Source organism: Oncorhynchus mykiss, chromosome 4, assembly GCF_057628025.1.
Source record: "Oncorhynchus mykiss isolate SJ-2025 chromosome 4, ASM5762802v1, whole genome shotgun sequence".
NCBI classification, from domain to species: domain Eukaryota; kingdom Metazoa; phylum Chordata; class Actinopteri; order Salmoniformes; family Salmonidae; genus Oncorhynchus; species Oncorhynchus mykiss.
Genome location: NC_143025.1, coordinates 76,828,225 through 76,844,218, shown reverse-complemented (window position 1 = coordinate 76,844,218; position 15,994 = coordinate 76,828,225). Strand labels below are relative to the sequence as shown.

The window sequence follows — 15,994 nt, the reverse complement described above, 5'->3', positions numbered from 1 at the left end:
CAGAAATAACATTATGAATATTCGCTTACCTTTGGTGATCTTCATCAGAATGCAGTCCCAGGAATCCTAGTCCCACAATAAATGCTTGATTTGTTCGATAATGTCCATTAATTGTGTCCAAGTAGCTACTTTTTTTAGGGATTAGGTATACAAATCCAAACACTCGTGCAGGTCCGGCATAAACTTTAAAAAGTTATATTACAGGTCGAAGAAACATGTCAAACTAAGTACAGAATCAATCTTTAGTTTGTTGTTATCACAAATCTTCAATAACAATAATATGCATAGTCGAGCATCTTTTCGTGACAAAATATCGCGCTTAAAACGGGAACGTTTTTTATCCAAAAATGAAATAGCGCCCCTAGAGCTCTAACAGGTTAATGCAACCGCTGTGTCAGATTTCAAAAATAAAATATGAAAAAAGCAAACCATGCAATAATCTGAGACGGCGCTCAGAAAATAAGAAAAAAATATCCGCCATGTTGGAGTCAACAGAAATCAGAAATAACATTATGAATATTCGCTTACCTTTGGTGATCTTCATCAGAATGCAGTCCCAGGAATCCTAGTCCCACAATAAATGCTTGATTTGTTCGATAATGTCCATTAATTGTGTCCAAGTAGCTACTTTTTTTAGGGATTAGGTATACAAATCCAAACACTCGTGCAGGTCCGGCATAAACTTTAAAAAGTTATATTACAGGTCGAAGAAACATGTCAAACTAAGTACAGAATCAATCTTTAGTTTGTTGTTATCACAAATCTTCAATAACAATAATATGCATAGTCGAGCATCTTTTCGTGACAAAATATCGCGCTTAAAACGGGAACGTTTTTTATCCAAAAATGAAATAGCGCCCCTAGAGCTCTAACAGGTTAATGCAACCGCTGTGTCAGATTTCAAAAATAAAATATGAAAAAAGCAAACCATGCAATAATCTGAGACGGCGCTCAGAAAATAAGAAAAAAATATCCGCCATGTTGGAGTCAACAGAAATCAGAAATAACATTATGAATATTCGCTTACCTTTGGTGATCTTCATCAGAATGCAGTCCCAGGAATCCTAGTCCCACAATAAATGCTTGATTTGTTCGATAATGTCCATTAATTGTGTCCAAGTAGCTACTTTTTTTAGGGATTAGGTATACAAATCCAAACACTCGTGCAGGTCCGGCATAAACTTTAAAAAGTTATATTACAGGTCGAAGAAACATGTCAAACTAAGTACAGAATCAATCTTTAGTTTGTTGTTATCACAAATCTTCAATAACGTTCCAACCGGAGAATTCCTTTGTCTGTAGAGAAGCCATGGAACGCAGGTCGCGCGTGACACCTGGCTCATTCAGCTCCCATTCAGCCCCACATCACAGTAGAAGCCTCATTCAAGTTTCTAAAGACGGTTGAAATCTAGTGGAAGCCATAGGACGTGCAACTTTATCCATATCCCACTGTGAATTCAATAGTGGCTTCTCACTTCCTGTTCACTTCCTCTTCCTCACTTCCTGTTTGGATTTCTTCTCAGGTTTTTGCCTGCCATATGAGTTCTGTTATACTCACAGACATCATTAAAACAGTTTTAGAAACTTCAGAGTGTTTTCTATCCAATACTAATAATAATATGCATATATTAGCAACTCAATACTGCCCCTGCAGCCATAAGAAGTTTTAACCTGCAAGTAAGCATTTCATTGCACTGCACACTCCATGTACAGTGCCTTCAAAAGGAATTCAGACCCCTTGACTTTATCCACATTTAAATTTTTTTTAAAAAAAGTAAAATAATATTAAAATTGATTCAATTGTTGTTTTCCCCTCATTAATCTACACACAATAACCCATAATGATGAAGAAAAAATGTTTTTTAGACATATTTGCTAATTGATTCAACAACAACAAAAAAAAAATATGACATTTACATAAGTATTCAGACCCTTTATTCAATACTTTGTTGAAGCACTTTTGGCAGTGATTACAGCAACGATTCTTCTTGGGTATGACGCTACAAGCTTGGCACACCTGTATTTGGACATTTTCTCCCATTCTTCTCTGCAGAGCTTCTCAAGCGCTGTCAGGTTGGATGGGAGCGTCGCTGCACAGCTATTGTCAGGTCTCTTCAGAGATGTTTGATTGGGTTCAAGTCCAGGCTCTGGCTGGGCCACTCAAGGACATTCAGAGACTTGTCCCGAAGCCACTCCAGCGTTGTCTTGGCTGTATCCTTAGGGTTGTTGTCCTCTTGTAAGGTGAACTTTCGCCCCAGTCTGAGGTCCTGAGTGCTCTGGAGCAGGTTTTCATCAACGATCTCTCTGTACTTTGCTATGTTCATCGTTGCCTTGATCCTGATTAATCTCCCAGTCCCTGCCTCTGAAAAACATACCCACAGCATGATGCTGCCACCACCATGCTTCACCATAGAGATGGTGGCAGGTTTCCTCCAGACATGACACTTGGCATTCAGGCTAAAGAGTTCAATCTTGGTTTCATCAGACCAGAGAATCTTGATTCTCATGGTCTGAGAGTCTTTAGGTGCCTTTTGGCAAACTCCAAGTGGGCTGTCATGTGCCTTTTACTGAGGAATGGCTTCCGTCTTGCTACTCTACCATCAAGGCGGCAGGGTAGTCTAGTGGTTAGAGCGTTGGACTAGTACCCGGAAGGTTGCAAGTTCAAATCCCCGAGCTGACTAGGTTTGTACCTAGTCAGCTCGGGGATTTGAACTTGCAACCTTCCGGGTCTGTCGTTCTGCCCCTGAACAGGCAGTTAACCCACTGTTCCTAGGCCGTCATTGAAAATAAGAATTTTCTGACTTGCTGACTTGCCTCGTTAAATAAAGGTGAAAAAAAAGGCCTGAATGGTGGAGTGCTGCAGAGATAGTTGTCCTTCTGGGAGGTTCCCCCATCTCCCCAGATGAACTCTAGAGCTCAGGTTGGATGGGAGCGTCGCTGCACAGCTATTGTCAGGTCTCTTCAGAGATGTTTGATTGGGTTCACTCAAGGACATTCAGAGACTTGTCCCGAAGCCACTCCTGCGTTGTCTTGGCTGTGTGCTTAGGGTCGTTGTCCTGTCTGAGGTCCTGAGTGCTCTGGAGTGGGTTTTCTGGAGTCTGTTCTTTGCTCCGTTCATCTTTACCTCGATCTCTGTCGCTGAAAAACATTCCCACATCATGATGCTCCCACCACCACTCCAGTAGGGAGTAGCCAGGTTTCCTCCAGACGTGACGCTTGGCAAACAAGACCAGAGAATCTTGTTTGAGAATCTCTCATGGTCTGAGAGTCTTTAGGTGCCTTTTGGCAAACTCCAAGCGGGCAGGCCTTTTTACTGAGGTGTACCCATGAGTTTAACAGTTTCCGTCTGGCAACAGTTTCCGTCTGGCAACTCTACCATAAAGGCCTGATTGGTGGACTGCTGCAGAGATGGTTGTCCTTCTGGAAGGCTGTCCCATCTCCACAGAGGAACTCCAGAGCTCTGTCAGAGTGACCATTGGGTTCGTGGTCACCTCCCTGACCAAGGCCCTTCAGTTTGACCGGGTGGTCAGCTCTAGGAAGAGTCTTGGTGGTTCCAAACTTATTCCATTTAAGAATTATGGAGGCCACTGTGTTCTAGGGGACCTTCATTGCTGCAGAAATGTTTTGGTATACTTCCCCAGATCTGTGCTTCAACACAATCCTGTCTCTGAGCTCTACGGACAATTTATTTGACCTCTTATCTTGGTTTTTGCTCTGACATGCACTGTCAACTGTGGGACCTTATATAGACAGCTGTGTGCCTTTCCAAATCATGTCTAATTAATTGAATTTACCACAGGTGGACTCCAATCAAGTTGTAGAAACATCTCAAGGATGATCAATGGAAACAGGATGCACCTGAGCTCAGTTCCGAGTCTCATAACAAAGGGGCTGAACACTTATGTAAATAAGATGTTTTTGTTTATTATACATTTGCAAATTCGTCAAATTTACAGCTTGTTGCTTTGTGGCCATAGACAAATAATCCATAGAAGGGTGTTGTAATCTCTAACCCTGGTAATTTGACTGTTAAACTCATGGGTACACTAGCAATGGATGCCTGTCCTGACTTGAATGGGAACTGCCATCGATGGATTATATTTGTATGGTTGGTTGCAGCTGTCAGTTTTTCAAAATGCAGTACGTACAGTTTGGAAAGCAAGTGCCTACTGCTGAAAGAGAAGACTAATCTGTCTGTAGAACCAATATAAACAATTTGGTATGTTTTTTTTTAAACTGTTTTCACTTTGTCATTATGAGGTATGTGGAAAAAGTCAAGGGGTCTGAATACTTTCCGAAAGCACTGTATATCATGTGTATATGACAAATAAAAAACTTGACCTTAAACATAGAAAGTAAGGGGAGGGAAGCCAGGAAGAGGGGGGAAACATGACTTTGTGGTTAAAGTGTAGGTGAACAAAACATTGAAAATACATAGGCCCTTAAAACGTCTTATGGCTGGGGGCAGTATTGAGTAGCTTGGATGAATAAGGTGCCCAGAGTAAACTGCCTGCTACTCAGGCCCAGAAGCTAAGATATGTATATTGTTAGTAGATTTGGATAGAAAACACTATGAAGTTTCTAAAACTGTTTGAATGATGTCTGTGAGTCTAACAGAACTCATTTGGCAGGCAAAAACCTGAGAAAAAAATCCAACCAGGAAGTGGGAAATCTGAGGTTTGTAGGTTGTCGAGTCTTGCCTATCCAATATACAGTGTCTATGGGGTCATATTGCACTTACTAAGGCTTCCACTAGACGTCAACAGTCTTTAGAACCTTGTTTCAGGCTTCTACTGTGAAGGAGGAGAGAATAAGAGCTGATTGAGTGAGAGGTCTGGCAGAATGCCATGAGTTCAGTCAGGCGCACGCCTGTGAGAGGTAGCTGCGTTCCTTTCTAAAGACAAAGGAATTCTCCGGTTGAAACATTATTGAACATTTGTTAAAAACATCCTAAAGAGTAATTCTGTACATCGTTTGACATGTTTCTACGAGTTGTAATGGATTTATTTTACTTTGTCTGGCCTGCGCCTCGTGTATTTGGATTTGTGAACTAAACACGCAAACAAAAAGAAGATATTTGGACATAAATGATGGACTTTATCAAACCAAACAAACATTTGTGGAACTGGGATTCCTGGGAGTGCATTCTGATGAAAATCATCAAAGGTAAGTGAATATTTATAATGCTATTTCTGACTTCTGTTGACTCCACAACATGGCGGGTATGTATGGCTTGTTTTTGTGTCTGAGCGCTGTACTCAGGTTATTGCATGGTGTGCTTTTTCCGTAAAGCTTTTTTTAAATCTGACACAGCGGTTGCATTAAGGAGAAGTTTATTTAAAGTTCCATGCATAAAACTTGTATCTTTTATCAAAGTTTATTATGAGCATTTCTGTAAATTGATGTGGCTCTCTGCAAAATCACTGGGTGTTTTGGAAGCAAAATATTACTGAACATAACGCGCCAATATAAACTGTGATTTTTGGATATAAATATGAACTTTATCGAACAAAACATACATGTATTGTGTAACATTAAGTCCTATGAGTGTCATCTGATGAAGATCAAAGGTTAGTGATTCATTTTCTCTATTTCTGCTTTTTGTGACTCCTCTCTTTGGCTGGAAAAATGGCTGTGTTTTTCTGTGACTAGGTAATGACCTAACATAATCGCATGGCATGCTATCGTCGTACAGCCTTTTTGAAATCGGCCACTGTGGTGGGATTAACATCAAGTTTATCTTTAAAATTGTATAAAATACTTGTATGTTTGAGGAATTTTAATTATGAGATTTCTGTTTTGAATTTGGCGCCCTGCACTTTCACTGGCTGTTGTCATATCGAGCCCGTTAACGGGATCTCAGCCTTAAGAAGTTTTAAATGATGTCCTCAAATGTTATATAATCTAGAAATCTCACATTAGCCTCTAGAACTGATGAAATTAAACATAGAGGTCTAGTAACTCATTCCATTCTACAGGTAATTGTTTTTGGCTCATGTCTCTTTATATTGATATAGCCTAGGGGGCTGGCTATGTTGCTTCTTATCTGTAATGTTTGGAGTTGTGTTTCCACTGTTGTTAAAGACTCTTGAATTGTTCTTTACAGTTAAGTTGCCCTGGTCCTGTCAGTATACATCAACTTTAAAGAGCAACTGCCCCTAAAAACCAACTTCACATTTACAAAACAGCCTACGTGGCATCAATATGAGTCAGAAACTATCCGGAATCACGGTAAAATCCAGATGCAGACACATCAAATTGACAATGGTTTAATATTCCAACAGAGGCAGGCAATAGACAGGTCAAGGCAGGCAGGCAGGGGTCAGTAAACCAGAGGTGGAGCAACAATACCAGACGGCAGGCAGGGTCAGGGTAGGCAGAGGTCCACAATCCAGAGGTGGGGCAAAGTTACAGGTCAGCAGGCAGGCTCAGGGTAAGAGGAAGGCAGAGTGGTCAGGCAGGCTCAGGGTCAGAGGAAGGCAGAGTGATCAGGCAGGCTCAGGGTCAGAGGAAGGCAGAGTGGTCAGGCAGGCTCAGGGTCAGAGGAAGGCAGAGTGGTCAGGCAGGCTCAGGGTCAGAGGAAGGCAGAGTGGTCAGGCATGCTCAGGGTCAGAGTCAGGACAGGCATGGGTCAAAACCAGGAGGACTGGAAAAAGTAGGAGCTGAGAACAAAAACGTTGGTTGACTTGACAAACAAGACGAACTGGCAACGGACAAACAGAAAAAACAGGTATAGATACACAGGGGATAATGGGGAAGATGGGTGACACCTGGAGGGGGGTGGAGACAATCACAAGGACAGGTGAAACAGATCAGGGTGTGACAGAAACATTTATTCTACTGTCAAAATTGACCAAAAAATGTCAATAGGAAAATATTTGGTCATAATGTCAGATTTGTCTAAAACAGATTTTTGTGAGACTTTTGATCGTGACTGCAATCACAATGTAAATTAAGTTATGGTTTGTTTCAGTCTTGCCTACATGCCCACAGTTGGCAGCACAAAAGTAATCATCAATTCGGAGTGCAACTGCACTCGACCCGATCGTAATATATGTGGTAAATTTGGGTTGGGTTGGATATCTCTATGGGGCTAGTTAGGCACCATTGCTAAAGTACACAATGTACATGCGACAATATGTAAAAAATTATACATATGCAGATGTTGAAAGCATTTAATGAGAAAACAAAAAGGAGTGCAACATGAAAACAGGGTCTCAATTACATTGTGTATTTTATTGACAGCCCCTAACTAGCCCCGGAGATAGACTATCCAAAGTCAAAGCCAGATTGCACACCAGGTTGCAGGTTGACCTGCTGTTTCTCTCTCTCTCTCTCTCTCTCTCTCTCTCTCTCTGTTTGTTTGTTTTCTCTGTCTATATCTCTGTGTCTGTTTTCTCTGTCTGTCTCTCGTGTGTTTGTTTTCTCTGTCTGTCTCTCTGTGTTTGTTTTCTCTGTCTGTCTCTCTGTGTTTGTTTTCTCTGTCTGTCTCTCTGTGTTTGTTTTCTCTGTCTGTATCTCTGTGTTTGTTTTCTCTGTTTTATCTCGGTGTTTGTTTGTTTTTCTGTCTGTCCCTCTGTGTTTGTTTGTTTTCTCTGTCTGTCTCTCTGTGTTTGTTTGTTTTCTCTGTCTGTCTGTCTCTCTGTGTTTGTTTGTTTTCTCTGTCTGTCTGTCTCTCTGTGTTTGTTTGTTTTCTCTGTTTCTTTGTGTTTGTTTGTTTTCCCTGTCCGTCTCTCTGTGTTTGTTTGTTTTCTCTGTCCGTCTCTCTGTGTTTGTTTGTTTTCCCTGTCCGTCTCTCTGTGTTTGTTTGTTTTCTCTGTCCGCCTCTCTGTGTTTGTTTGTTTTCCCTGTCCGCCTCTCTGTGTTTGTTTGTTTTCCCTGTCCGCCTCTCTGTGTTTGTTTGTTTTCCCTGTCCGCCTCTCTGTGTTTGTTTGTTTTCCATGTCCGCCTCTCTGTGTTTGTTTGTTTTCCCTGTCCGCCTCTCTGTGTTTGTTTGTTTTCCCTGTCCGCCTCTCTGTGTTTGTTTGTTTTCCCTGTCCGCCTCTCTGTGTTTGTTTGATTTCCCTGTCCGTCTCTCTGTGTTTGTTTGTTTTCCCTGTCCGCCTCTCTGTGTTTGTTTGATTTCCCTGTCCGTCTCTCTGTGTTTGTTAGTTTTTTCTGTCCGCCTCTCTGTGTTTGTTTGTTTTCCCTGTCTGTCTCTCTGTGTTTGTTTTCTCTGTCTGTCCCTCTGTGTTTGTTTTCTCTGCCTGTCTGTCCCTTCGTGTTTGTTTGTTTTCTCTGCCTGTCTGTCTCTCTGTGTTTGTTTGTTTTCTCTGCCTGTCTGTCTCTCTGTGTTTGTTTGTTTTCTCTGCCTGTCTGTCTCTCTGTGTTTGTTTGTTTTCCCTGTCTGTCTCTCTGTGTTTGTTTGTTTTCCCTGTATGTCTCTCGTGTGTTTGTTTTCTCTGTCTGTCTCTCGTGTGTTTGTTTTCTCTGTCTGTCCCTCTGTGTTTGTTTTCTCTGTCTGTCTCTTCGTGTTTGTTTGTTTTCTCTGCCTGTCTGCCTCTCTCTCTCTCTCTCTCTCTCTCTCTCTCTCTCTCTCTCTCTCTCTCTCTCTCTCTCGGCTATGAAAAGCCAACTGACATTTAGTCCTGAGGTGCTGACCTGTTGCACCCTCTACAACCACTGTGATAACTATTTGACCCTGCTGGTCGTCTATGAACGTTTGAACATCTTGAAGAATTAGTTTTTCCTGAACACAGCAACATAGAATACAGAGGAGGGTGAGCACACAGTCGACTGTATCACTTAAAGCTCTTCCCTGGAATCTAATTACTGCACAGTGTGTGTGTGTGTGTGTGTGTGTGTGTGTGTCATAGAGAGAGGGTGTTTGAGTACTGCGGTATTATTCAGTTCAGTTGGTTAATTGGATAGGTCAGAGTCTATGTTTGAGGTTGTTGAGTGGTTTTTGGCAATACACTGTGTAGATCAGTGGTCACCAACCTTTTCTTTTTTTTAAACAAAACTTCATTTTTTAAGTATTAACTTAATATGAACAGTTCTGTAGGAATGAGGTTTGTGCAGTAGGTCTAATACATTATCACAGCACATTGGCTTTATGCCTGGCCTGACAATTATATTTCAAAACGCAAGCTTTCATAACAAAATAGATCAGTTGGTGTTGCCCTTGCAAGGTACAGCTGAGCATAAATTGAAATAATGGTGCTTTCAATTCAATTGGGATCTTTTAAAAAATGAGGTCAAATCATAGTCAGTGATCTTCAGGTCAAATCATAGTCAGTGATCTTCAGGTCAAATCATAATCAGTGATCTTCAGGTCAAATCGTAGAGTCAGTGATCTTCAGGTCAAATCATAGAGTCAGTGATCTTCAAGTCAAATCATAGAGTCAGTGATTTTCAGGTCAAATCAGAGAGTCAGTGATCTTTAGGTCAAATCATAGAGCCAGTGATCTTCAGGTCAAATCATAGTCAGTGATCTTCAGGTCAAATCATAGAGTCAGTGATCTTCAGGTCAAATCATAGTCAGTGATCTTCAGGTCAAATCATAGTCAGTAATCTTCAGGTCAAATCATGGAGTCAGTGATCTTCAGGTCAAATCATAGAGTCAGTGATCTTCAAGTCAAATCATAGAGTCAGTGATTTTCAGGTCAAATCATAGAGTCAGTGATTTTCAGGTCAAATCAGAGAGTCAGTGATCTTTAGGTCAAATCATAGAGTCAGTGATCTTCAGGTCAAATCATAGAGTCAGTGATCTTCAGGTCAAATCATAGTCAGTGATCTTCAGGTCAAATCATAGAGTTAGTGATCTTCAGGTCAAATCATAGTCAGTGATCATCAGGTCAAATCATAGTCAGTGATCTTCAGGTCAAATCATAAAGTCAGTGATCCTCAGGTCAAATCATAGAGTTAGTGATCTTCAGGTCAAATCATAGTCAGTGATCTTCAGGTCAAATCATGGAGTCAGTGATCTTCAGGTCAAATCATAGTCAGTGATCTTCAGGTCAAATCATAGAGTTAGTGATCTTCAGGTCAAATCATAGTCAGTGATCTTCAGGTCAAATCATAGTCAGTGATCATCAGGTCAAATCATAGTCAGTGATCTTCAGGTCAAATCATAAAGTCAGTGATCCTCAGGTCAAATCATAGAGTTAGTGATCTTCAGGTCAAATCATAGTCAGTGATCTTCAGGTCAAATCATGGAGTCAGTGATCTTCAGGTCAAATCATAGTCAGTGATCTTCAGGTCAAATCATGGAGTCAGTGATCTTCAGGTCAAATCATAGAGTCAGTGATCTTCAGGTCAAATCATAGAGTCAGTGATCTTCAAGTCAAATCATAGAGTCAGTGATTTTCAGGTCAAATCATAGTCAGTGATTTTCAGGTCAAATCAGAGAGTCAGTGATCTTTAGGTCAAATCATAGAGTCAGTGATCTTCAGGTCAAATCATAGAGTCAGTGATCTTCAGGTCAAATCATAGTCAGTGATCTTCAGGTCAAATCATAGAGTTAGTGATCTTCAGGTCAAATCATAGTCAGTGATCATCAGGTCAAATCATAGTCAGTGATCTTCAGGTCAAATCATAAAGCCAGTGATCCTCAGGTCAAATCATAGAGTTAGTGATCTTCAGGTCAAATCATAGTCAGTGATCTTCAGTTCAAATCATGGAGTCAGTGATCTTCAGGTCAAATCATAGTCAGTGATCTTCAGGTCAAATCATGGAGTCAGTAATCTTCAGGTCAAATCATAGAGTCAGTGATCTTCAGGTCAAATCATGAAGTCAGTGATCCCCAGGTCAAATCACAGAGTCATTTATTTTCAGGTCAAATCATAGAGTCAGTGATTTTCAGGTCAAATCATAGTCAGTGATTTTCAGGTCAAATCATAGAGTCAGTGATCTTCAGGTCAAATCATAGTCAGTGATTTTCAGGTCAAATCATAGTCAGTGATTTCCAGGTCAAATCATAGAGTCAGTGATCTTTAGGTCAAATCATAGAGCCAGTGATTTTCAGGTCAAATCATAGAGTCAGTGATGTTCAGGTCAAATCATAGTCAGTGATCTTCAGGTCAAATCATGGAGTCAGTGATTTTCAGGTCAAATCAGAGTCGATGATCTTCAGGTCAAATCATAGAGTCAGCGATCTTCAGGTCAAATCATAGAGTCGGTGATCTTCAGGTCAAATCATAGAGTCGGTGATCTTCAGGTCAAATCATAGAGTCAGTGATCTTCAGGTCAAATCATAGAGTCAGTGATTTTCAGGTCAAATCATAGAGTCAGTGATCTTCAGGTCAAATCATAGTCAGTGATCTTCAGGTCAAATCATAGTCAGTGAACTTCAGGTCAAATCATAGAGTCAGTGATCTTCAGGTCAAACCATAGAGTCAGTGATCTTCAGGTCAAATCATAGAGTCAGTGATCTTCAGGTCAAATCATAGTCAGTGATCTTCAGGTCAAATCATGGTCAGTGATCTTCAGGTCAAGTCATGGAGCCAGTGATCTTCAGGTCAAATCATAGAACCAGTGATTTTCAGGTCAAATCATAGAGTCAGTGATCTAAAGGTCAAATCATAGTCAGTGATCTTCAGGTCAAATCATAGTCAGCGACCTTCAGGTCAAATCATAGAGTCAGTGATCTTCAGGTCAAATCATAGAGTCGGTGATCTTCAGGTCAAATCATAGAGTCAGTGATCTTCAGGTCAAATCATAGAGTCAGTGATTTTCAGGTCAAATCATAGAGTCAGTGATTAAAAGGTCAAATCATAGAGTCAGTGATCTTCAGGTCAAATCATAGTCAGTGATCTTCAGGTCAAATCATAGAGTCAGTGATCTTCAGGTCAAATCATAGTCAGTGATCTTCAGGTCAAATCATAGAGTCAGTGATCTTTAGGTCAAATCATAGAGTCAGTGATCTTCAGGTCAAATCAGAGAGTCAGTGATCTTTAGGTCAAATCATAGAGTCAGTGATCTTCAGGTCAAATCATAGTCAGTGATCTTCAGGTCAAATCATAGAGTCAGTGATCTTCAGGTCAAATCATAGTCATTGATCTTCAGGTCAAATCATAGTCAGTAATCTTCAGGTCAAATCATGGAGTCAGTGATCTTCAGGTCAAATCATAGAGTCAGTGATCCCCAGGTCAAATCACAGAGTCATTTATTTTCAGGTCAAATCATAGAGTCAGTGATTTTCAGGTCAAATCATAGAGTCAGTGATCTTCAAGTCAAATCATAGAGTCAGTGATCTTCAAGTCAAATCATAGAGTCAGTGATCTTCAGGTCAAATCATGGAGTCAGTGATCTTCAGGTCAAATCATAGAGTCAGTGATCTTCAGGTCAAATCATAGTCAGTGATTTTCAGGTCAAATCATAGTCAGTGAACTTCAGGTCAAATCATAGAGTCAGTGATCTTCAGGTCAAATCATAGAGTCAGTGATCTTCAGGTCAAATCATAGAGTCAGTGATCATCATGTCGGAAAGTCTGAGCTCTATCAAGAACTGTTTCTACGCACACTGACAGGGCCCTACACACTCACACACGGACTCCAACACACACACAAACACTCACCACGTAATTTGCTCACACACACATAATATGCACATACATGTATACTTACTCTACACACACACACTCACATAAAATAATAATATACGCTTCTGTTCTGTTGTTTATCATATGTCCTGATATCTAGTCACCTTACCCCTATAGAGTATCTACCTCTACCACTCCAGTGTATACCCGGAATACCTGTTCTTGGTGGGTTTCCTGTCACCAGGTATCGTACCAGACCCATGACAGCCAGGGTCATGATGCTGGCCGTGCTGAAGATCATCCCCATCAGGCCATAGTACAGGCAGGAGAAGTCCCCTCCAATCCAGGCGTGGTTGAAGAGTGAGGCGATGGACAGGGGGTACATGCTGAGAGCCATGCCTATGTCTGTCACCGCCAGGTTGACTGTAAGGAGCTCCGGGGCCTTGAGGTGAGTTGGCCGGAGTGCTGAGGTCACTAAGACCGCAGCATTACCCAGGACCGACAGCACCGCTGGAGGGGGAAGAGAGAGAGAGTTCAGTCAGTCAAATAAACTGGAAGAGCGAGCAACAGTTCATCAACTAATCTAGCAATCAATTAACCAATCAAGCTCGAAAAAAGAGAGAAAGAGAAAAGAGGTTAGTCACTAGATGTCTATGGTAGAGATAATAGGAGTAGAATCTGCCAAACAGTCGTTCTCCAGCATGGCCTGATATTGGTGTTCCAGCGCAGAGCACGGCAGAGTACTGAGCATCACATGGGTGAGTGGACACTATTAATCCCTAAGTGCAGTATTTGTCATGGTAGATTGGCTCCTAAACTGAAGCCCTTGATGTATTGGTAATGTAGTGACAAGATGGCACAAAGGCCTCATTCCCTTCATCCACCTTTTTCTCTCTCCCTCTTTTCCTCTCCCTCAAGGGCTGAGGAGTGTCATCGGGGATACAGAATGTTCTATAAAAGCAACATAAAATATTTTTTTATGGATAATTGATTGCTTCAGTGCTGCCACTTGCAATGGTCTTTTAAGAGTGTCTCTCTCAACTTGCATTGTGAGAACTAACCTAATGCACCATACTACAGTACTGAGGAAATGTGGAGACGTGGACACTGCCCAAATCAACTGTCTGGGAGTTTAGGGGTTTGGATGGTGTCTGCAGAGCAAATGAAAGGAAATTCGATGGGAACCCTCCTGCATCCAGTCTCATTTCCTAATGTCCAGGTCTCATTTCCTAATGTCCAGTCTCATTTCCTCATTCCCTGTGTCTTATCTCCAATCCACTTCTTGTTAGAACTGCTAGGCCGATAGCTGGGAACGTTTGAGCATTGAACAGCCTCAAATGTGCTTTAAATGTGCTCTACGTCATCTATTTTAATAAATCTAAAACCAAAACTAAATAATGACTCAATATTTTCCTATTTACCCTCTACATCTATCTATTCATAGCCATCATATAGCAATGCAAGCAACATCTGTGGTGGTTTGTTAATGAGCTCATTATCTAATTATCTTATTATTCTATTTTATAATACTGTGTTTTTTTGGGACATTTTCACCTGGTCAATTATTGCAATGAAAACCACATGAACTGAGCTGAACACACTGTTATTCGTTCTAACTGCTTGCCTGCATTACTGCCCCATTTGGTATAAAGACAAATATTATTTAATTGAATTGAGTCAAACACTGTCCCAACACATTTAGCACACATTTTCATCCAAAGAGACTTACCGAATTCACCAACTTATATTCAGTGTTTCTTGCGGGAATCTAATCCGCAATCTCACCATCTGTGAGAGACAAGGCCTGCTTTGACAGTGGACAACTGGTGAAAATACACTGAATGTTCAAAACATTAGGAGCACCTTCCTAATTTTGAGTTGCACCCCCTTTTGCCCTCAGAACAGACTCAATTCGTCATGCCGTCGTCGGCATGAACTCTACAAGGTGTCGAAAGCGTTCCACAGGGATGCTCACCCATGTTGACTCCAATGCTTCCCACAGTTGTGTCAAGATGGCTGGATGTCCTTTGGGTGGTGGACCATTCTTGATACACACAAGAAACAGTTGAGCGTGAAAAACCCAGCAGCATTACAGTTCTTGACTCACTGGTGCGCCTGGCACCTGCTACCATACACCGTTCAAAGGCACTTCAATATTTTGTCTTACCCATTCATTCTCTGAATGGTAGGCATACACAATCCATGTCTCAATTGTCTAAAGGCTTAAAAATCATTATTCAACCTGTCTCCTCCCCTTCATATACACTGATTGAAGTGACATCAATAAGGGATCATAGCTTTCACCTGGATTCACCTTGTCAGTCTATGTAATTTTCCTAATGTTTTGTACATTCAGTGTATATTGTTGTTTTATTAGTGTCCAGGTCAGGGACATCATTAGGCTATTTCACACAGGGTAAATCTGTTTCACAGTGAAATTGGCTAGAGGTAGGGAATAGAGAGAGGATAGATTGAAGATAGTGGTGAGGGATAAGGAGAGGACAGATAGATAGAGATTATGGAGGATAGAGTATGGATAGACTGAGAATACATAGTTGGAGGAAGGATCGACTAAGAATATGTAGATTGAGGATTTTGGAAGGATAGACTGAGAATATGTAGATGGAGGATAGAGGAAGGATAGACTGAGGATATGTAGATGGAGGATAGAGGAAGGATAAACTGAGAATACATAGATGGAGGATAGAGGAAGGATAAACTGAGAATACATAGATGGAGGATAGAGGAAGGATAGACTGAGAATACATAGATGGAGGATAGAGGAAGGATAGACTGAGAATATGCAGATGGAGGATAGAGGAAGGATAGATTGAGAATACATAGATGGAGGATATAGGAAGGATAAACTGAGAATACATAGATGGAGGATAGAGGAAGGATAGACTGAGAATACATAGATGGAGGATAGAGGAAGGATAAACTGAGAATACATCGATGGAGGATAGAGGAAGAATAGACTGAGAATACATAGATGGAGGATAGAGGAAGGATAGACTGAGAATACATAGATGGAGGATAGAGGAAGGATAGACTGAGAATACATAGATGTAAGATATAGGAAGGATAAACTGAGAATACATAAATGTAAGATAGAGGAAGGATAAACTGAGAATACATAGATGGAGGATGGAGGATAGTGGAAGGATAAACTGAGAATACATAGATGGAGGATAGAGGAAGGATAAACTGAGAATACATAGATGGAGGATAGAGGAAGGATAGATTGAGAATCTGTGCGTACGTACATAGATGGAGGATAGAAAGAAAAATGGAGAAGATGTAGAGGACAGATGGAAAATAGAGAGTGATGGAAGATAAGGAGAGAAAATTGAGAAAGAAGAGGATAGAGAGATTGTCGGCGATAGAGAGAAGATGTCTGGAAGATAGGATTGTGGATGAATATGTACTGTAAGTGTATTGAGGCAGAATAGTTGAGAGACAGAAGGGTTGAGA

The 15,994-nt window shown here is 41.0% G+C and overlaps 1 protein-coding gene across 1 annotated transcript in view; it reads right to left on the bottom strand.

The window, feature by feature from the left end:
- LOC118964415 (opsin-5-like) overlaps positions 1-15,994 on the bottom strand; it is a 63,567-nt gene that overhangs the window by 34,343 nt on the left and 13,230 nt on the right. Inside the window, exon 2 of the mRNA XM_036975467.2 lies at positions 12,737-13,030. Within this exon, the coding sequence (XP_036831362.1) occupies positions 12,737-13,030 (294 nt within the window). The remainder of the gene's footprint in view (positions 1-12,736; positions 13,031-15,994) is intronic.